The following is a 21,568-nucleotide window of genomic DNA, read 5'->3' as shown; positions in this document are numbered from 1 at the left end:
CCTTGATGGCTCAACTCCTCTCCAATGCGGTTGACCATCAAATATCTGCAGTTGTGAACCAAAAAAATCATGCAAACAGAAAGTAAATGCACTTTCATAACAACCATCAGACCCAAACTCAATATCCCGCCTTTTGTGCTTCTTAGTGTGTTGTGCAAGTCAGCAACTAAAAAGTGAAAATAAGGCCTGATGGCTTTTGTCAGAAATAGGGAATGACAAGAAGAAGCTCCCATAAACAGTCCAGTCCAGAAGTTCCGCAATGGATATGTCTGTTTCACCATAGTCCTGCAAATCCTAGGTTTCTCGTGATATTCCATCAATTTTGCTCCACAAGTCGGAAGGGAAACGAAAAATATAAGGGCAAAGAACGGCGCATGTTTCTAAACACAGCTAGGTGTGGACGTTCTCCTTTGGCCGGGTCCAACTAAACACAACTGGGTGCTCCATCGCGACGGGTCTACCACTGTAAATTCTCTGTCGACCAAGCACGATGTCGTTCTGCAGTCTTCATGTCCCTCCATTCGCGATAGTCCATAAAGGGGGAACGTTGTTTGTTTGCTCCGCACTCGTCGACATAGCTTAAAAGGGTCGAAAAAGCCATGTTGAGGAGCGGAGCGGCATGCCTTGGACGATCCGTCCTGATGGCGTCTTGCAACGAGAGTTCACGTCCTATCGAGTGGCTCACATTGTCGGTAGACCCGTTCATGCTGAATGCATCGGCATGCTCTGGACGTCCAATGGTATGAAGAAGCTGTCTTGTCTGCATCTGCGCAATAGCGTCGTCCATAGTTTCATGAATACGTGAGATACCGGCGTACCACGATTCGTCGACCTTTTTCTGGTGGCGAGCAAGTTGCTCTGCGGTTCTGCGGCCGGGGAAGCGACGTCGTGCCACACATTCTGCCTCCCAGTCGCTTGTTTGAAAATCTGACTTCTTGCTAGGTGTGTAGTCTGGGGGGAACTGATCGGGATAATACTGGTCGATCTTATCGGGAGACTCGGTCTCGTAGACCAAAGAGCTTGGCAGTGTAGACCTAGCAAGTAATCCAAAATCTGAGTTTGCTGGTTCGAGGCGGTCTCTTGTCGCGGGTTCTGAGTCGACTTGGTCCGGCAGGGAATTTTCGTCCATGTATGGGACATGACTGAGATCTTGCTCGCGAGCTTCTCGAAGTGTCAAGAGGGGCGATTCATTCCGCTTCCGCTGCTCATTCTCAGCCTCGTAGACTCTGTTCGGCAGTTTAGACCCCCCGCTAGCTGCAGGTGCATTTGTCTCAAACGAGGACGGTCGGTACTGACGAAGTCCTGGAGGGCCTGCTGTAAGGGGAAGAGGAGCGCCTGGGCCTGTGGAGAGAGCGGATGGATATGCTGTATCGATGGCCGAAACCAGAGCCTTGGGTCCCCGATTTAGCGATAGCTGTGATATATTTTGATTCAAAAGCGTTTCATTGACGGGCCACAGCGCCTTCGGGCTCTTTGTCGAGCCGGCAAACTGTCGATCGGCTCGGGTGGCCGATAAACTCGACTGTGAGAGACTAGGAGGCTGTTGTCTCCCCTGTTGATGAAAGCTTGGAGACTGTAGCGCAGTGTTTGCTGTTCCGTGCACGGGCAGATCGGGGTACTTGAGTGAATTTCTACCCCGTGCCAAAGCACGCTTCGCGATTTGCTGAGAAGGGTTCTCATAAGAAGCTAGGCTAGTTAGACTTTTGAAGTTCAGACGAGCAGCCAGAGCATCGGCGGCAGCATCGACCATGGAGTCGCTATCTTCGCTGTCTTCTTTGTCTTCTTTGTTACTGTTTTGTGATACAGCTCTGGAAGTGCCGGTGCTATGCGTGGCAGACAAACGGGGCTGCGACAGCCGATCCTGGTCATGAGGTATCGAAGAGGGAGCCGATAAAGCAGCTATTTCCATGTCTGCAGACTCAAAATAGCCATCTTCTTTTGCTGGAGGCGTCATCGCACGATCGTAGTTCTGTTGGAGCGGCGCGTAATGCTTGAGGCTGGAGGCTGTCGTCGCAGGGGATCTGGTCCTGTGCATGTTCAATGGCAGATTGGCGAGAATGGACTTGGGAAGACCGGCCAACTCAGACACGTGCGACGGCTGCCAGCGGTTGTTTCGTCCCCGCCTGATAGGAGCTTGAATGGGGGTAGCAGTACCGGGATTGTAGAGGGTGCCGGCGGTGGTGTAGGTTGGCCTTAGCTTGTCGGGCACATCTGAGCCTGGAGTGAGAGCAGGCGAAGTAGCATGCTCCTCTACGCTGGGGTTTGCGAACAACAGTGAACCTTGTTGGACCCGGTCTGGCCTATGGCGCTGGGAGAAGGACATAGTGGCTGGGGTATGGGCCAGCGGTCGTGGCAGGGCTTCCAGAAGGTGCAGGTGGCTTGATGCGGGCCGGGGATATTTTGCTCCAGATGCAAATGTGAGATATGATATGTGTCTGGGTAAAGAACGTGGGGGCTAATGACGCAGTTTGGCCCATAGATGGAGGGACGCCCTGCAGAATGAATTCTTAACAGGTCAGGAACTGACTGAAGTCAAAAGAGAGCGGGCCTATCTAGCCTTGCCTGCCACTTTTTGTCCTGTCGGGCGTGCACTAGTCTCAAGTATCAGAAGGACTGACTTTTAGCTGACGATCAGCGCCTTTCTCCAGGACTCTAGAGGTGTTTATACGGTGGAAGAAGTGATATGTGACGGAAAGTGATGGGTGGCGCGATGGGCAAGTGGCTTGGGGCCAGCAAGAGACAATCCCGGGATTAGAAGAAGGGAGAGACTGCGGGTCACCAGAGACTCGGATCAAAGGAGTGTGTGTTGTTGTTGGTTGAGATTTGCAAACATTTCATTGCAGGTAAGGAGGGCAATGCCGTTAATGTATTTTGGACAGGCAGGTGAAAGGAGGAGAGTGGATTGTATGCTTTCTTTGCATGAACTAATGCAGTTTCTTTGCTGCAACGTTTGTTTTCCAAAGTTTGCCTTTGTGCAGGCTGTAAACGACAGCCAAACATGGGAAGAGTGATGAGGGCTATCTGATAGAAACTAGAAGGAAGGCAGTCGTGGCTCCTTCCAGTAAATTGGCGAGAATGCTAACCTCGTTTCCCCGCAAAAAGCACATAAAGGAATCGATGGGGATCGAGCAAACGGGACCCTCTGCGTTAAGTTGCTTGATTGCGCCTGCCCTAATGATTGCTTAAAACCCTAGAGGCTGTCCGAGAAATGGGGAGGAAAAGTTACAAATCGAGCTGCATTCTAGCACGACTGTTGCCATGGCAAGCATGCACACAGCACATTTCTTCCTCTGCTACAGAGCCATGTGATCGTGCGCGCGCAGGATATACTGCAGCTTGCAGACGCTTTCCAGTCGCATTGTTGATACTGGACTGCAGCAGATGCCGAAGCAACTTTCAGAACAAGCTTGATCCGCCGCAGAAGCCTAGAATCCTCATTAACCCTGCAGTGATTGACACTATCCACAGCACCAACCGTCAACAGCTCCCATGAAGGTTTGGCGCAAACATAAAGGGCTGCGCTGCTCTGGGTCTGTATCCGATTCGTTTGAGTCTCAGGTAGATATTGCAGGCTCGTACTGGGAAACTGTAGACATTTAGGTATGATTAGGCGTGTACTCAACTTGGCGGTCGTCACGAAGAAGCTGAGAGCTGCCCGGTTGCGTAGAGACAATAACTTGCAACTAATAGATTTAACAGGCCGACCAATCCATATCCATAGGTACTTTTGACCGCGGTTATGGAAGCCGGTACTGTACTGTGCTGTACTGTAGGCAAGGCCCTCGCCCAAGATTTTTTCCCACTCACTTAAGAATATGGCGAGTGGAATACCGAACGAAGCATAGAAAACTGATGGGACGACAGCCGATACCCATACCAGGCTCTTCATATAGAAACCCGGACAAATTAGCGACAGCAGGAACAAGAAGCAGCCTTTTTTGACTTTTGTTTCTCTCTTTCTCCCTCTTTTCGCCAAATCGGCTGGGATTTTGTAACAATCATACCTTGCCATCATAAGCTTGGACTCCCAAATTGCCGCGGTCCGATCATGTTGCTTCCCCTACCAACTGCTTAGGATCAGTGAAAGCACCAGGGTAGCAGGTTGATCCCAACTTGCCAGATCCTGTTTTTGTTTTTTGAGCCCTTGGATCCCTTCAGATCTAAAGTTCGAACATAGATGGGGAGGTCCGAATGCGCGCTCCTGTAGGTATTCGCATTTTTTCAATGTCCCGTAGATATTGTCGCTCATTTCCGGAATGTCTGAATGCTTGTTTTATGGCAATACGTGGTATGCCCACTTGGATATAGAAGCCGGAGTTGGGACGGAACCAAGGCTGCTTGGCATGAACATGTTGAATCACCTAGGCAGATACCAGGTAATTGCGACTAAGCATGTTGTCCATGATAATGATTTACTTATAGCCCCCAGACATGAAGTAAGCGGTGACTCTTTTCGTCCGACTATAACCATGGCAGAGTGCGACTGGTGTCAACATCCATCAAGACCTAAAATGTACTACCTTGGCCTTGATTAAAGGTTGGGTTCATCAAGTTGAGCATCGAACCGAGGAACGCGACTCGTTCATAGGTAGGTAGTTTTCTCGAGCACGTGTTGACGGGACGCTACTGGTGGTAACCCTTTTTGAAAGACAGCCTGAGCTAGTGGCCCTACAGTATAAACAAGGATGCCGCATGATCCGCACTGGATTTACTTAATTGAGCTCTAGGTTTTTCGAGCCGCTGACTCCTGAAGGCCGGGCGTTAAGTTGACTGACACACTCGTAAAAAAAAGTTCAGGCGAGGAGAACGTACCTGATCGTCCTCTTTCTAGCTGCAAACATGAGTTCCATTTGCAGTCAACAACCAACCGATTGGGAGCCAGACATCGGACGGGACGGTGTCGGCTCCACATGGAAAAAAAAGGAAAACGGAAGTACCAAGGCAAAGCGGGCCAAGCAGCCGACCCCACCGACTGGTAGTCTGCGACTCTGCAGTAGCCGGTCACATCGTCGTCCCAGCCCTGTACATTGAATATTCCGTATGTAACGCAAAGAACTTGTACCATAGTATAGTCGGTGTCCGTACGATAGTGGATAGATGGAATACGTTGTGGTAGAGTAATTTGATGGGACTGGAAGCCACATTTTAGCACAAACTGGACCCCCCCTCTCTGTACCTATCACGATCTGTGATTTCTACCATGCGAATCCGTACCTTATCACGTCGTATTGCGTACCTTGTTTTCTGCAAATAGTCAGGCATCACGAAACAAGAACAAAAAAAGCTTCAAGACCATCCTGGAAGGGTCCTTGGATAAATTCCGACTCGCTGCACAATCGGAAAGAAACTTGCGATGCTCATATTTCCGCAATCACGTTTCTCCTGAAAAAAAAGAAAAAAAGAAAAAAAGAACCATCGGATGATGGTGATGTGGTCCAGAACAGGGCTTGTCCGGCAACGAGTGAGGCTAGCTACTTGCGACTGGTACCGTACAGACGAAATAATACGGACTTATTTCCAGGATGACCCTCGCTTGCGCTACCTCTCCAGCACACATGCTGCATCGCGCTACTGCAAGGCCGGGTTGCAGAACGGAGCGAATAGAGAGCTCCGGAAAGTAGCAAAAGCAACTTCGGTAACAGCTTTGCAAGGCATAATATGACATGTCGACAAACTACCCTCCGTACCTAGGCGACAAATCTTGGCAATGCTATTTGCTTACTACTGTACTCGTGTACTATACGTATATTAGTTCCATACCAAACTCAACTCTTGAGACCCGTTTGTGGTCCATATTTCAAACTACAACGGACTGACTAATGTACATACCTACGGTACCCGCATTGTCATATTGACTTTACCTACCTAACCGTACTTTGCCTAAATACCTTAGGAAAGACCATACTCTTCGGGGGCAGCAACCGTGGGAATTTTCATCACCTTTCCGAAATGCATACTTGTTCGGTCAAACTGTTTGGCACAGGCATAGGCTTGCCGTCGGGCTGCGTGCCGAATCCGTGAAAGCCAAAATCTGAGAAGTCACGCAACTCAAGGTTGGCAGCCGTGTTCAACCTGGGAGGATCCGCAACTCTAACTACCAGGCTTATTATGGCAAAAGTCGGGATGGGTGGAGTAAATCGATGCATCCCACTCACGATCGTTGAGAGTATCCAATCCCGGGCTGCAGAAACAAAGACAAAAAGCGGATTTTGAACAGCTTACCCTGGCCGGACCGTCGTGTCCAGAGCGCCCAGAACCGAATCAAAAAAACGGATTGGACCCACTCGGCCACCTCGACGTTTTGGATGGTCGCCGTTTACCGTTCGCCAAGCGGGCCATTGCTGGTTTTGGGTTTCGCAGGCACACGCCCATCTAAGCACCACCACAAACAAACCGATCGGCCACTAGCCACTCTGCAGTGCAACACACCACCCCCTTGCCAGGCAAATCCGTATGCATCGGGAACAGTGTCGGAGCTCCTTCTCAAAAAGCCCCCACTTCCTCTCGTCCGTCTAGTCCGTCGTGATTCGGACACTCGTTCAGTCCAACTTTTGAACAACGGCGACGATAACGACAACAACAACAACAACAACAACAACAACAACAACCAAGACAAAAAAGACAAGCACGATTGAAGGCAACAAGATATCTTGGGCTCGCCCTCGCCCTTGAAGCCGTGCCCTAATCCTCGTGAGCCGAAGCAGCTTCCGCCGAATCCCTGAACCATAAGCAACCCGGACTACGACCAAAAGACCGAGCTCCGGATCGGACCTCAATCACCTGCCTACCTACAGGAACGAGCGAAAGCAAGCGATTGGACACAATGGAATACCATCACACGCACCCAGGCGCCGCCGCCTACTTCCCTGGCGCGCAGCCCTATCAGTTCATAGGCATGCCGCCGTTGACGCCATCGCATTCCAACTCGGGGCCCTCCGAAGAGTTCAACTCCACACCTCCGGTAGGATTGCTTCTTTATTTATGTTCTGCATCTTCTGATCTGTGGTGGCTTTCTTGCTGCATTTAAGGCTTGTCTTTAAGACCGTGCTCTGCAGGATGCTGCCCTACGGCCAGAGCTTATTACCCCAAGAAAAGCAGGGTAGCAAGGCAAGGCACGCACGGCCGGGTGGCGTTGGAAGCAAGCAATGCTGCTATTCTTATACCATAACCATGGGTCTAGAAGTGGTCACCAGAAATTGTTGCTATGTCTATGCAACCGCAAATCCCGTCATCTCCGCACTTTTGCATCGCATGGCGCGTCGTGACCCGGCTGCGGCCCGTCCCTTGCTTAGACAGCCACTACCCAACCTTAGCTAGCTGCTTGATAATCGCTGACAAGAGAAGATACCCACTCAGGAGCTTTATACCGATTACAACCCCCACGAACAACAGTTCCAGACATTTGAGAGCTACACGCCGGCTCCCTTCCCTCAAGTGCCGAACCCTGATCCGCAACAGCAACCGCCGCAGCGTCACCCACAACAGACCTTTCCTGCGCCACTCACGCCGCCTAATGCTGCCGCCATCCACGGCCATGCACATGCAGCCCAGATTCTCAACGGCAGCCCCGGTGGTCTGGTCGTTTCCCCGCCGCTTCAGGGACCCAAAGAGGAGTTAACAGAGCAACAACGAGCTCCTCAACTGGCTCCGAAGACATCGAGTAACACCGCCGGTGCCGGTTCCAATAGTGCCGAAGAAGAGGAATCCGGGCTTGGCACAAATAAGAGGAAGGCACAAAATAGAGCTGCGTATGTGCCACCATTTTCCTACCTCGAAATGTTCCTTCCACCCCCGACATAAATCTGTCGTGGTCCTTGTACTCTCGACATGTGCCTTTTCAAATGTTACACATAGCATATGACCCTTTCCTTGTATCACCTACCCCACTGTACCTTCTAGCCATTCATGTTTCTAAGCGCCGGGTTTCCCTGGAACTGTGCATGAGTGTATAACAAACTCGGGAGACACCAACTCCTCAACACATCATCAGTCATGGGTAACTTCGGGTCTGACAGCCACGTCGTTCTCCCCGAGACTTGACATGTTCCCCTGCTTCTACCCTTAGCTGCGGTTGTTCCTGCTTTTTGCTATGCAAACTCACTGCTGTCCCGGTGGTAGGACAAAACCATGTGGCCATAATAAGCCGGATCGCTGACAGGCTACTGACCCCGGGGTACAGCCAACGAGCGTTTAGGGAACGCAAAGAACGTCATGTCAAGGATCTTGAGGCCAAGCTGGCCGACCTAGAGGCGGCGCAGCAGCAAGCCGCCACGGAAAACGAGAAGCTCAAGCGGGACCTGCAGAAGATCAGTACAGAGAACGAGATACTGCGAGCGACATCGCACTCCGGAGGCGCAGGTGGCTCCCCATCGCACAGCCATGGGTCGCCGCCCTTGGAGACGGGTCCCATGAGGTACAACCCAACTGACTTTTACAGCGACGTACTCGACGGGCACGACAACAAGACGTTTTCGCACCGCATCTCGCTCAGCAGCGACGGCGAGAGGCTGTACGATGCGGGAGCCACGTGGGATTTGATTGTCAACCACGACCTGTACAAGCAGGGCCTCGTCGACGTTGCCGAAATCAGCAACAGTCTCAAGGGACTGGCCAAGTGCGACGGACAGGGGCCTGTGTTCAAGGAGAGCGACATTGTCACCGCCATCGAGCGGAGCGTTGCGAACGGAAGCGACACGCTGATATAATTGCGACGCCCCACGCCCCACGGCAAGAATCCAAGGCTGGATTAAGGCATTGCTGGACAGCAACGTGATCTCTAGCTTCTATTTGTCTTCGATTGAAAATTTCCGAGTTAGGGGCTATGCCTCTACTCCCCTTTTTTCTTCGAGTTGTCACAAATTGAAAACAAAATTTTGACTTCTAAAAGTGGTATATTTTGGTCGTCCCCAACAACGGGATTTTTATTATTTATATCTTATTTCGGGCTCAAAACAGGTGGAATCTCGCTATTTACAGCAGAGCAGGGTAAGCGATCGGCGTCCTTTTGTTTCTTTGTCTCTGTTTTCTTTTTTTCTTCTCTTTCTCTATCTTCTTTTTTTCCGGATACCTTGTTCATTCTTCCGAAGGTTTCATCTCTTCACCTTCTTGGTGCACATTCATTTTGTCAGGTAGACATGAAGTTATGTGGTTACGCCTCGAGCACTCTGGAGTTTCTCTGGTTTGCCTTTCGGATTAAGTACTGTTGTAAAACACAAGAAGAAAAAAAGGGCGGTCCAGACTTCATGGCACCAACGATTCGACACTAGTCAGCTACCATTTGGGTAGTCTGATCAAACCCTCGTGGTACTTACCGTCGTCATCCTACGTTGTACTTAATCCAGACCAGTTCTAGTGGATTTCAAAGTTTAGACATAAGAATGCTTCCTTGCCAAAAACGTCCCTTCCCCGTCCCAGATTACTATATCTAAAAAGTCCAATTGTTTTATAAAAAAAAAAAAAAAAAAAAAAAAAAAAAAAAAAGCCACCATTTGCGGGAAGGTTTCCGTCAAAATTATACCAACCAAAAGACAAAACCGGACCTGCATATTTGGTATCTCTGTAGAAAAAGAAAAGAACAAGACACAAGACCAAGGATGGAAAAGGAAACAAAAACCAACAGGAAAGCCGATCCCGGGAACTCTTGACTGGGGAAGACCAGGACTCAACTCAAAAAACAAGCAAAAACGAAACCAAAAAGAATCCCTAGATCCCTACCGTTGTCACCCTGAATACCAAATCTAGGTTCCTTGCCCCTCATCTTCGACTGTGTGCTCCCATGTCCTATGGCAAAAGCTCGACTCGCTCACATCCCTAATCAAGGAAAAAGAAAACAGGACCATGCGAGTATGTTGATAATATCCTTCTTTCATCGTTTCTAAAACACCCCCAACACCACTCTATTCTACAGCAGCCCCTTTCTAGTTCGTCTTTTTGCCATTATCCTGCCCCTCGACATAGGGGTGCTTGATGGTCAAGCACCAAATGTCGAGGTAGTCGCAGATGGTAACGATGACGTCAACGACAAAGCTGCCGTAGACGCCAATGGCCATGCCGAGGAGGCAGAACATGAAGGCGACCTGGTAGACGCCGTCGCCGAGGGCCGAGGGCCAGCCGAAGCCAAAAGTGGACAGCAGCCAGGGGCCGAGCGAGTCGACGACGCCCCAGGCCAGGGGCAAGGTCAGGACGTTTGTGTAGGGGAACTTGAGGTGGACCAGGTGGGCCGTGATGATCTGCCCGACCGAGTAGGCGTTGACGATGCCGGCAAAGAGCGCAAACGGAACCAGGTGGCCCTGCCTGATGTTGGGCTGCAGGAACAGATACGCCAGGATGCAGGACCAGGTGCCGAAGAAGGGGAGCAGGCCGACAAGGGCGTAGCGGGAGCGGTCGCCCTGTGCGCGACGGGCCTTGATCACATTGCGGCACGACTCGAGCGTGTTGTGGACCAGAACCAGCGTGCCCTGCACCATCCAGATCTGGGTGAAGGAGAGCTTGTACAGGAAGCTGGGGAGGAACTCGAAGACGGGAACGCCGAGGGTCGGAAGCATGGGTTGTTGCCAGAACGAGGCTCCGCCGAGGTAGCCCGTCAGGATGAAGACGACGACGATGGTCAGGACGCCCTCGACGGGCCCGTTGACGATGCCGAGAGTCAGGGTCTTGGTGTGGTACTCATCCCAGGTCTGGACGTAGAAGGTCAGGAGGGCTGTGAAAAGGAGAGTGTCAGCTTATGTGTTGTTTTCTACTTCTTCTTTACTTTGCAGGAACGAAATGATTCTACAAGCAGAATCAGTGGGAGCTTCATACATGAAAAGAGCACGGCAACAGTGTACCAGCTCTGGCCCATGTTCTGACTGCCGGCAAAGAGGAGGACCTCGAGGGAAGTGTTGACGGCGTCAACGCCATGGTCAAAGAGCTCGCCGAGCGGTCCGGACTGGTGGGTACGACGTCTGTTTTGTTTTGCTCGTGGTCAGTATTTTCTATACTTTCCAACTTTTGGGATCCCTTTGTCGCCCCCCCTTTTTTCTTTCCCGTAAACTTACGCCTGCGTGCCGTCGACGGCGTCAAAGGTCTGGTACAAGAACAAGCCGAGCGCCCAGCTGTAGTAGACCCAAGGTGGGCAGTCCTGGTCGAGAGTGGGGTTGTACCACAGCAGGGTGAGGAGGTTCGCGACGACAAAGGTGAATCCGGTCAGGGTGATGAGGTTCGGCGCCATGGACATGGGGAAGATTTTGATGACGACATTGGTGTAAAAGGGCTTGAGCACGTATTTGGACAGCAGCGAGTGGTCGACGCCAGAGTACTTGTACTCTTTGAGCGCTGGGAGCTGCTCCTGACGTACGTAGACCATCTTGGGCGAGTTCTACAATTCGTATGTTGCTGATGCTCGTCGTCCTTGTCGGGCTTTGGGAGTTGGTGTGAGCCTTTGGAGAAGATAAAAAAAAGACAAGTCGATGCGATGCTGGTGGATGGGGGGATCGTCGACTTTTCTTTGGCGGGGGGTACCCTGGCTGGAAAGCAGGTGCGGAAACTAGCGGACCAAGGCGACTAGCTTCGACGTGGGCGGGCGTTCAACGGGGAAGCTTTTGAGCCCCTACTGCCTGCCTGAGGGGGGAAGACTAAAAAAGAAACAAAAAAAAAAGGCCACCGACGAAATATGCAGATGCTTATTGAACAAAATCGAGGCAGAGCTCATCACCATGTGCAAGAAAACGGCAGAAAACGTGGTTTGGAATCAAAGTTGCTGAAAGCGGTCGCGTCTGGACATGTTGCAATTTGCAACGCGCGACTTTTTTTTGTCCCCTTGTCTCCTTCTTTCCTTGGTAGCAGTCTTTCCGTCAACTGCAACGTCATTTGACACCCCCGTCATTTTTTTTCGCAATCCCTTGGCGCAGTCCCAAATGCCACGACACCCGTACGGCGGAGAGAACAGGGGGTGTGGGGAGGCCCGGACTCCCGTTTGTGATTCGGCACCCGCATACGGGAATAAACGGCGTGTTCAACGGTCCCTTACCTAAAGAGAACCTTGCCTTCTTGTGTCTATTACAGTGGTATACACGGCCAAGTCGGCTGGGGAATCCAAGTTCCATCCAAAAACAAAGTGACACAAATGATCGAGCTTTGGCCTCCTTGTGACCACCAAGTTCACGATGACATCTTGTCGCGTGGTTATACTAAGTTACCTAGATACTGTTCCTCATTCCTCTTGTCCCACTCACACGTTTTTTATTTGTTTTAGCGTTCCTGCCATTCTAGACCGACTTGTTGGTCATGTTGAAAGTTTTTGGTTCTGGTTGACATGTGCTTGAGTCCTGCCTACATACCTAAGGTAGTAATTAGAATCAAAATTTTCGTACATGTGTGTTCATACCTTAGGCCGGTATGCATGCTGCATGGTGATGGATTCATGTGCGCTGGCAGTTTTTTTATTTTATTTTTTTATCGTTATTTGCTCTTTCGGTTGCTCGGAGATCTTCTGGTTGCTTCTCCTACCTAATGAAACCCCGCCGATGATTTACCCGCCCAGAGTCAATCCATCGGACGGATTGACCGCCGCGAGACAAGTGACATCCCCCGGACCATAGGCTCAGAGTTTCCCAAGTGTTTGACCCCTAAATCTACGACAGGAGAAAGAAGAAGCAAAAACTTTACCGGAACATTGTTCTCTACTTTAGACTTTCTCTGTATATAGTGTTGCATAACCTGGAACGGAACGAGCAAAACGCCTGCTGTTACTTTTCTGTCAAAGTGACAACTAAACGAAGTAATAAAAAATGCGTCACAAAAACAACTACCTCTTCTACTCGACTGATGCAATGACCAAAGCAGCAACCCCTTCTTCCTCGCTGCGCACTGTGATCTTTGTAGTGACACCCGATTTGGAAGAGTATGCCATCCGCACGTTTGCAACCACCCTGCCGCCGTTCACCGTCTTTCCGAGCAGCTTGAGGGTGTGCGTCGTCTGATTGACTGGTACGTCCGTGCCCTCCAGCGGCTGTAGTGACAACGCCTTGGACAGCTGTTCTGTGGCTTCTATAGGGTTGGGAAACATACACGTTAGAATTTGTACACCGCAAGCAAACAGACATGCCCCATAGCAAGGCCGATGTAGTAAACTTACCTGCTATGCTCTTCATGGCACTCAACTGCAACGTCTCCTCTGCTTCCTCTCCAGCAGCACCAACCTGCTCCCACAGGTGGTTGAAGTTGCTAGCAAATGTAGGTATAACATAGTCGCTGCCTGATACGTCAAACTCGGCAACCTCGTACTCGTCTTCGTATCCCTCGTCCTCGGGCTCATTGGTTGTCGGGTCGATCTCCTTGGTGGTGAACTTGAGCGAGTTGGAGAAGGTGCTGATGGGCATTGAACCCTCGCCAGAAACCTTCTTGAATGCGACGTACACCTTGCCTGGCTCATCCGTAGGCAGCTTCTCTGCCTCGATGATGAAGAGCTCCTCGAGCTCCTCCTCATCTGAAGGCGTAGCAACCACGGACACGTTTTCGAGAACTGTAGAAGGCAGCGTGTTCTTCACCTCGAACTGGAGAACAATGTGCTCCTTGAAGATGTGCTTGACGACGCTGACAACGTACTCGGTCTCTGCCTCGGTGAGCTCCACAATCGGTGAAGACTTGAGCACGCTGCCAAACTCCTTCATCTCTGGGATCTGCATAAGTTCCTGCGCGTACTTCTGCGCAGCCGCTGTGGCAGAAGCGGCAGCCTCGGCGCCTGTAGGGGCAGCCTTTGTCGGGCCGACCTTCGGGGGCTTCAGTGATGGCGTAGTGGCCGTGAGCTTCTTGGTCCTGTCCTCTGCATCGGCCTGCTCTCGGGTGACGACTGGGATCTTGGAGATGTCGAAGGGCGAGTCGAATGTAGACTTGTCGTCCGAAGTCACGTACATGACAAGCTGGTGCTCAAAGTACGGAAGGGAGAACATGCTGTCTGTTTCAGGGGTCAGTATTCAACTCAGCACTTGAACAGGGTCTCAGGCATGCACATACCGTTCTTGACAAACTTCTCGGCCAAGGCATCCTCCTCGTCCATAAGGCGGAGGTTCAACGCAGCACGATCTCTGACCTCATCGTCGACGTCGTCAAGACAGCGGGTGAGCAGCACGTGCACACTACGCTTAACCTCAGGGTCCTTCTGACCAACGCCAAACTTGGCAAGGGCAGTGACAGCAGCAGCACGTACGATGGCATTCTCCAGAACCACACGGTTGTAGATGTAGCGAATGTACTTTGTCGGCTGAGACGTCTTGGGACCCTCAAGGCCTAGAAGGTGCAGGATGCGGACGGCGAGCTTGGTGAACTCGCAGTCCTCAATGAACTCGCACAAGTGCGCAAGGGCATCTTCCTTTGAGTCGGGCACAAACTTGATGAGGTCGAACATGCTCTCGACCACAGCCCTCTTGAACTCGTAACCACCCTCGTCCCGCAGGATGCCGCTCAGGAAGGCCAGCATACCGGCCTGCTTGCTGGGGAATTTGAGGCAGAGTGTGCGAATAGCCTCGACGATCGTGATCTTGAACTCATCTGTGATCTCGGACATGAAACCTGTGATCTGCTTCATAAGCCTATCGACGCTAGCCTCGTTGCCCGTCTTGAGAAGAGTGGTGATGGCAAAAGTGGCAATGGAACGGTTGCTGTTGGAGATGAGAAGCTCAATGTCCGGGTTGCACACGTTGACGGTATTTGGCTTGAATGAAGCAAAGTTGTGGAGAATGCGCAGAGCAGCGAACTTGGTGACGGCACGCGGCGAGGTGAGGAAGAGCTGCAGAACGTGCACTGCCTGGGACACCTCGGCGTCCGTCACATCCCGCATGTCGCAGATGGCCTTGGCAGCCTCGAAGTTGACCATCTCGCTCTTGTGCCTCAACCAGCCATCCAGCAACTGCATCATGGGACGGCGCAGCTGGGGGTCCTCCTCTGCGAGCTGAGCGGCGAGACGGACAAGCATGACGAGGGCCGCGGGGCTCTTAACTGCACCTGGGGCGCCAAACTGCTGAACCATCTTGACAAGGGCCATGCGGTCGTGCATGCGCATCTGGTAGAGCAGACCGATGGCGTGGTACTGCGACATGGTCGAGTTGTTCACCGGCATGGAGCTGGAGGCGGAGGAGAAGCCAAGCGAGAAGCCGCCTGACGACTTGTTGCTGGCAGCGGCCTCCTGTGTCTCACTTTGCCATCTCCTCACGACGTCCCTAGCAATGGGAAGGAGGTGGTACGAAGATACAAGGGCGGCGGAGGAAACTGAGGGGTTCTTGTCCACGATTGCGGTCTTCATGACACGCTCGATCGATTGCACAGTCGACGCCTAGATATCAAGTAGAAGACCGGTCAGCAACATTGAACCAGGTTTACCGATTCACCCCTGCCATTCTAAGTAGGGGGTTCGGAGTCGCCATACATCGATAATACGGCACAGTGCCCGGATAGCGTTTGGCCGGAAAATGATGTCGGTGCTGCCGCCGGTATCCTTCATGATGGTACTCGTGACCATGATGATGTCCTCTGCAGAGTTGGCCAGCTCCTTGATGACGAGGTGGACCATCTGGCGCAAGCTGGCATCCTTGTTCTGGAAGAGCTTCGAGATGCCGAAGAAGAGGGTCGTGGCTTCATTCTGGGGGAACTTCTCGCCGGTGTAGAGAAGAAGGGCGATCTTGGTGAGGAGGATTCGACATTGCCGCGGCTGGATCGGGGAGCTGTTGAAGAGTCGGGCTGATGGCGAGGTGAATGGTGGCCACGGTCAGCGAACTGTATGTATATATTTGGAACCTGAGCGATCACCAGGTCCCAATGCGGTGATGGAAGCTACATGTATATCTATGTGCGCCAGCTCACCTTCTTGAAAGACCTGGGTCCGGTCAACCTTGACCAGACCATTTTCGGCGTCCTCGTCCTTCTTTCCGTAGTTCATGGTGGGCAACTAAACAACAGAAAGAAAGGGTTCAAAAGTATTGTGGTGGGCGCCGGGCCGTGCTGCTTTGGAGATAAGTAACACCTTCAACGTGGTGTTTTAAGGTAGGTAACCAAGCCCAAACCATAATCGCGACGTCGCCAATTCGACCCCACACAGGGATGACCGCCATTGTGGCAGAACTTCGGAAGTGGAGGTGCTGTGGAGTGGAGTGCACTTGGTGGTTCAATCAGACAAGGCTGCACGTGATTCTTCCATGCGGCATACCCCTTTTGGTGAATGCAATTCAATTCCGACTTCAACGATAGATCCATCTCATCCATGCTGGAGCTCGATTTTGCTTGTGCAAAGACTTTTTTTTGGAGTAGATTATCGCGATTGAGAAGTTTCGCCGAGAAATTCCCATGCGGGTTTTGCTTGCGCTCAGACAGCTCCAGTACCCTACCCTGAATCGAAATGAACCATAACTCACCTACCCTGCACCAGACAATCGCATAAATCTGGCGGTAACCGCCACGACACGTCGAGATCACCTTAGACCTGAATCAAGTCCCTTTTTGGACACATATGTCAAACAACCTTTGGAGTGTCAATCGGTTGACAACTTTTTTTCAGCTGGAGAGGTGTTGCTTGCTGGAACTTTTGGTCCAAAACTACTCGTCGCTTTGCTTAGATAGGTCTGTTGTCCTCTAATCGGTTTGCTGACCTAAGGCGGGTAGTCTGCCAATGTGAACAAGTCATCACCGGAGAAAGCTGCAAATCCAGCCTGGCGTCTCTTGTTGAATCTTGGCTCAACCATCGTCCATGTTATACAATTTATGGCATGCAACCAGACCTGGACATGAGCTCACCTTGTGAATAGACGCCACAGCGAGAGTAGCTCAGCTGACGATCCATAGAGATGTTTAGAGGCAAATGAACAGTAATACTCTGGCAACACTTCAAAACAGCCCCGAGTATTATACCAGGCAAGCATACCACGTTACTCGAGCATTGCATCTGGGTAAACCAGGTAGGCAGCGGATTCTGTTTCCGCCTCTGCATTGTTGATCTTGCCGTGTACGGTTAGAAGTCGTTCATTGTTATATATTGACAACAAAGCACCCCACAAGTGTCGGCTCATGGATGCTTTACAATTGGAAACAGACATGTTCTCGGCAAGATCTACAAATATGCTTAAGCCCACATCATCTTGAGATGGCGGCAATTACCGATGATGAATTCAGGATCAAGCATCTCATGGGGCTCTATAGCGGCATCCAAAATACACCTGTAAGCCTAGAAGGCCTATAATTACCCATGCAAACTGAGAGAGATTGGGATTCATGCGATTGTGGGCACCTGATCCAGATCATCGGACATTACCGACACAGCACACATTAATCAGTAGGAAGTGAAAATGAGAGTAGGTATGCGATTGGGTATTAAAATTCATCATCAGAGAACTCCGCCACCAGTCCTTCGATGGAATATATCCGATTTACTCATGAAAGAAGAAGCAGAAGCATGGAGTAAACTTTTCTTGTTAGTCTTTTCTGCCGTCGATCCCTTGGCTTGATTCACAATTGCTTCCCAATCCCTACTAACAAGGCCCCGATTGAAGGTTCACAACAACAGGTATCACCGGTTGAAAATTACCCAGACTATAATTATGCAATTCTTCGATTTTCTTGCGGCTGCCGCTACTGCCGTGGCCATTATGTCGAACACAGCCGTGGCCGGTCCTGTAAACCTACAAGAAGTTCGGTCCAACGACCAGCAGCTGCATCCGTATCGCTGTAAATTCGAGGTTCTTCACATCTGGTACACTGAGCCTTTTCTGTCTTCTTTCATAGACCCTGGACAACGTGCAGAGATTACCATCGAAGCACGTGCTCGCAAAACCGATTTTGCGATTGACATTGATGGTGAATGCAAGGGAACAAAGGTCAAGGGGGCGGGCAGAATCCCTGAGAACTGGTTCATAAGGTTATCAAGGGAAGGTTCCAAGGAAGTTCAGTTCATTAACGACAAGCCCAAGAATAATCGAGTCAGTGGTGGCTCTTAGTTATAATCTGCAATAAAACTATCATTGGGGCTTTTTCTTTTCCTCTTACTACGTATGTTTTTGTGTGTGCGTATTATGGGGTTGGACCATACGGGGATTGTAGAAGAATGAGCTTCATTATCAGCATAACCGCTGAGCTAGTACAGGTGGTCCAACGGTACTACCTGCAGGCAAACAGTGTTGCACTAAAAAACACCGTCGAAAACGAGAGCTCCCGTCAATGACTAATGTCAGTGACTTCGGTAAATATAGCCCACAACAAACAGCAGATATATAGGTAGGTTACCTACCTACCTACCTACCTACCTTAGGTATGTTAGCGGGGCATGACTCTTACATCTTGTGATATCCCATAGCTATAGTCTAGGACACCCGGTATTTGAGCAATTAACGATATGCTATCTTGGGCAATACTAACGAAGGAGAGTCAAAGCAGCATCGATATGAGGATTAAATTGATCTACGGACGAATCCGTGACTAGGTATTTGATCTGAGTGTCAAAAGCAAAAATTATCATGATATAAACAAGACCTCGTGTACAAAACCGACTATGTAACTGCCATGTTGATCTTCTTCCCTGCTGCTTTTGCTCCCGTCGCCACCAAAGCCATGGCCTTGCTCGATTACATCAAATCCTTGGGGGATATCTTGCGCGTTACATGAACATCTACTACGTTCATTTGACCTTGTTACAACCGGCGCTGTGGCTCTGGCCTTTACGCAGAATGTAGCCGCCACCACTTCTATGGGGCCAACTCACTCGAAGACCGGCCAGCGCCTGCAGGTGATAACAACCGACCCAAATGAGGTCCAGAAGTTGCTTTGAGAATATATACAGATAAATCACCGATAATGTTGACGATTTGAAATGTATGCATTTCGCGTACACTTTGGTGCTGAGGAGCTTGTGCTTACATTCACCTTGAGTTTATCTCACCAAGATTCCGAGGCAATAATGCTGGAACGTTGCCGTCGGTGGCTTTGTAGGCTACCAAGGGTTTTGCAGACATCAATAGATCTCGGTTTTTCTATCGTCCTGGAAAAAGGAGAAGAAAACCAATGCCGGAGTAATTTCACTCGCGATTCCGAGTTTGCTCTGGTTCATATGGGTGACACTACTTGGTGAAACATCAAAAAATCTTTCGTATCATGCAAGGTCATCAAAAGAAGCAAATCACATCCTTGCCCCACCTCCTCCTCCTTCACGATGTAGATTGCCTACCTACCTACCTACCTACCTACCTACCTACCTACCTACCTACCTACCTACCTACCTACCTACCTACCTACCTACCTACCTACCTACCTACCTACCTACCTTACCTTGGCAATCCTCTACTTCTTGCTAGCAGAGAAAGAGGGGAAGGCGGTATAGATTATCCCTCTACAAGCAGTCTATCCTTTTTGTTTTAATACGGGCAGGCTGACAAGATTAGGATTGGCTCTCTCCTTTATCCCCCAGGAAGAATTACAAGGATAAAAAGTACAGTTTGGATGTGGGGGTTTCATATAATATGACACTAATATGATCCATCATAGATTGCCGATATCCATCAATCTGTAAACCATAACTACCTACCTACCTCCCCTGCGGTCACCGCTACTCCTCGATATAAGGTAGCCGGTAGGAGCTGGGGGTATTCTCACAGCCACCCTGCTGGACGCGATTGTCTCGGACTACAGACCCAGCTCCGGGGCCTTGGGATAGAAAAAAAAACGAGATATGAAAGGATTCAGCTTTCAAACGGGAAAAGCGGCTGCAGTCAGCCCTCGAACCCCAGGCAACTTCAGGGATTTACTCCGTAGAAATTGCGGATTAGATAAACACTGTAAACCCTGAACTAGGTACCTAGGTAGGTATCATTTATGTACCTTTTACCGAGTACGCGTCTGATTTCTGCACACGCCACCACCCAAAAAGAAGCCCTACGCTTTAAACACACCGTTGTTGAGAGCCGAAAAAAGGTGGCTGCTGCTCACCAACTCACTCGCTTGCTGGCGACATCCTGCAGAAAATGGCTGCACGACTCTTTTCTTTTTCTCTTTTTGATTGCTTCTTGCTTTTCTTTCTCTCCCCGAACGGATACCGTAATGAACTATTATTATCATGTTTCGTATCCGTATCTTTGAACTTTTGAGTCTTGTCTTATTATTTTTTTAATTTTTTTAATTTTTTTTGCTGAATCAACGAAAAAAAGGGCGCTACTGCCGACGACAGAACGCGCACTGCTAGAGTTCACGGTCAAAGCAGGCTGTATCGGAGCAAAACCCCCGCCAAGTGGTAGGTCTCTCGGCTGATAAAGCCCCTGTGACAAACTTGACCGGTTGCTAATACCGGTATAGTGGTCAGGGGGGGGGCAGAAGCAAGAAGAAAATTAACTTGAAGGATTTTGAACGCACGCAGATGTCGTGTATTTTTGCCCCTTTGGTTTTTCATGGCTGGCTGGATATAAAATTTCCAGATAATAAATCCAATTACTTAACCTGGTTGCCTGCCAAGTACCCTGTTCCAGCGAAGGGGGTTACGAATCTCTCGGCGTCCAATTAAATCCTCATGCTGCAGCAGGCCGCTTTGGGAAGGTCTGGTATTTGTTCTTGGTTGGTGGTCAAGGTGACGAAAGTATGGTACTGTACGACAAGGACGTACAGTATTTACATGCGGAGTATGTGACCAAGATATGCATGAATAGGTTGTTTGTAGTGTTATGCAGTCATTTAATGGGGGGTTTTTTTTTATTTTTTTATTATTTTTTTATTGTCGTTATACATAGTGGTTTTTATTTTGGCAAATGCAACACACCAAGAGCCAGGAACCATGCTAAGTGAGCCCATCAGCAATTCAAAAGGACTTTCTTCTTGCTGCCCAGGCGGTTCATCACAAACGAACAAAATTTCAAAAAAGCAAAGGACCTAGTCTAGTATTCCAAGGGTTGTGGAGGGGTAATTCGGTACCTTGCTTGCTTACCTTACATTAGACTGGTTTACAGTCTTCATCGACTCGGGAAGGGCAGTCCTTTGTATTGATTGGCGAGAAGCAGAGCTTGAGAAAGGACAAAGAGATTTGGATTGTGACCTGAGTACCTATGTAAGTATTTGCCATGTTGACATGAAGAAAATAAGATTATCTGCCCCAAGTCTCGTGGTCTTTCAAAATGCGGTTTGGATGTCTTGGAATTGCTAGTTGACAGCTGCCAGCCACACATAAAGTAGGTGCTTACCGGGTAGGTACCACCTTCAATTAAACAAACCCGCCAGGGATGGAGGTGAGGGGGTTTGAGGCGCACGGCACACCTTGGAGCCTGACAATCCATCCCGCCGCAGTCGACTGATACCTGCGAGTACTTTATTTGCTCGATTATCGCAACAACAGCAATAAATATCAAAACGAGGCTGCAGCCTGCAGCCAAGGATGTTTGAAAGGCCTGGAATTTCCCATCTGGCTATGTACGACCCTGACCTTGATCAAAAAAATAAAGCACAAAAATATAGACCGTGATCGTCGTCTCCGCGGGGATATGGGACATGCCCTCAAGCCTGGCAACTTGGGTGTCATTTACTTGGACTACCGGTAATTGAACCCAACCTAGCCACCAACCAACGGCAGTTTTGT

At 50.0% G+C, this 21,568-nt stretch overlaps 6 protein-coding genes across 7 annotated transcripts; 3 read left to right on the top strand and 3 right to left on the bottom strand.

Moving 5' to 3' along the window:
* Window positions 1-304: 304 nt before the first annotated feature.
* Window positions 305-2,450, bottom strand: MGG_02631 (uncharacterized protein). The gene has a single exon (XM_003721110.1). The coding sequence runs from the start codon at window positions 2,321-2,323 to the stop codon at window positions 458-460; it is 1,866 nt and encodes a 621-aa protein (XP_003721158.1). The 5' UTR covers window positions 2,324-2,450; the 3' UTR covers window positions 305-457.
* A 4,031-nt stretch (window positions 2,451-6,481) lies between these two features.
* On the top strand, window positions 6,482-9,408 carry MGG_02632. 2 transcript variants are annotated; one of them, XM_003721108.1, is made up of 3 exons: window positions 6,482-6,961; window positions 7,357-7,748; window positions 8,180-9,408. In XM_003721108.1, exons 1-3 carry the CDS (start codon window positions 6,824-6,826, stop codon window positions 8,703-8,705), a joined length of 1,056 nt encoding a protein of 351 aa, XP_003721156.1. In that variant the 5' UTR covers window positions 6,482-6,823; the 3' UTR covers window positions 8,706-9,408. The 2 variants fall into 2 exon arrangements, with proteins under 2 accessions (XP_003721156.1, XP_003721157.1); XM_003721109.1 differs by having other exon boundaries at window positions 7,345-7,748.
* Window positions 9,409-9,480: 72 nt separating this feature from the next.
* On the bottom strand, window positions 9,481-11,808 carry MGG_02633 (ethanolaminephosphotransferase). The gene is made up of 3 exons (XM_003721107.1): window positions 11,037-11,808; window positions 10,801-10,943; window positions 9,481-10,699 (listed from the first exon to the last, which is right to left on the bottom strand). The coding sequence occupies exons 1-3, from the start codon at window positions 11,342-11,344 to the stop codon at window positions 9,918-9,920; spliced, it is 1,233 nt and encodes a 410-aa protein (XP_003721155.1). The 5' UTR covers window positions 11,345-11,808; the 3' UTR covers window positions 9,481-9,917.
* Window positions 11,809-12,604: 796 nt separating this feature from the next.
* Window positions 12,605-16,077, bottom strand: MGG_02634 (coatomer subunit gamma). The gene is made up of 5 exons (XM_003721106.1): window positions 15,835-16,077; window positions 15,401-15,711; window positions 13,993-15,307; window positions 13,115-13,933; window positions 12,605-13,026 (listed from the first exon to the last, which is right to left on the bottom strand). Exons 1-5 carry the CDS (start codon window positions 15,908-15,910, stop codon window positions 12,794-12,796), a joined length of 2,754 nt encoding a protein of 917 aa, XP_003721154.1. The 5' UTR covers window positions 15,911-16,077; the 3' UTR covers window positions 12,605-12,793.
* Window positions 16,078-17,158: 1,081 nt separating this feature from the next.
* MGG_02635 (uncharacterized protein) lies at window positions 17,159-17,987 on the top strand. Its single transcript, XM_003721105.1, has 3 exons — window positions 17,159-17,182; window positions 17,261-17,434; window positions 17,514-17,987. The coding sequence occupies exon 3, from the start codon at window positions 17,562-17,564 to the stop codon at window positions 17,955-17,957; it is 396 nt and encodes a 131-aa protein (XP_003721153.1). The 5' UTR covers window positions 17,159-17,182; window positions 17,261-17,434; window positions 17,514-17,561; the 3' UTR covers window positions 17,958-17,987.
* Window positions 17,988-20,512: 2,525 nt separating this feature from the next.
* On the top strand, window positions 20,513-21,557 carry MGG_18010 (uncharacterized protein; the record flags this gene model as incomplete). Its single annotated transcript, XM_003721104.1, has 3 exons — window positions 20,513-20,621; window positions 20,946-21,043; window positions 21,280-21,557. 3 exons carry the CDS (start codon window positions 20,513-20,515, stop codon window positions 21,373-21,375), a joined length of 303 nt encoding a protein of 100 aa, XP_003721152.1. The 3' UTR covers window positions 21,376-21,557.
* Between the last annotated feature and the right edge of the window lie 11 nt (window positions 21,558-21,568).

The sequence above is a fragment of the Pyricularia oryzae genome, chromosome 7 (genome assembly GCF_000002495.2).
Source record: "Pyricularia oryzae 70-15 chromosome 7, whole genome shotgun sequence".
Classification (NCBI taxonomy): Eukaryota; Fungi; Ascomycota; class Sordariomycetes; order Magnaporthales; family Pyriculariaceae; genus Pyricularia; species Pyricularia oryzae.
Note: the sequence above shows the minus strand (reverse complement) of the source record. Positions and strands in the feature narration are given on the sequence as shown.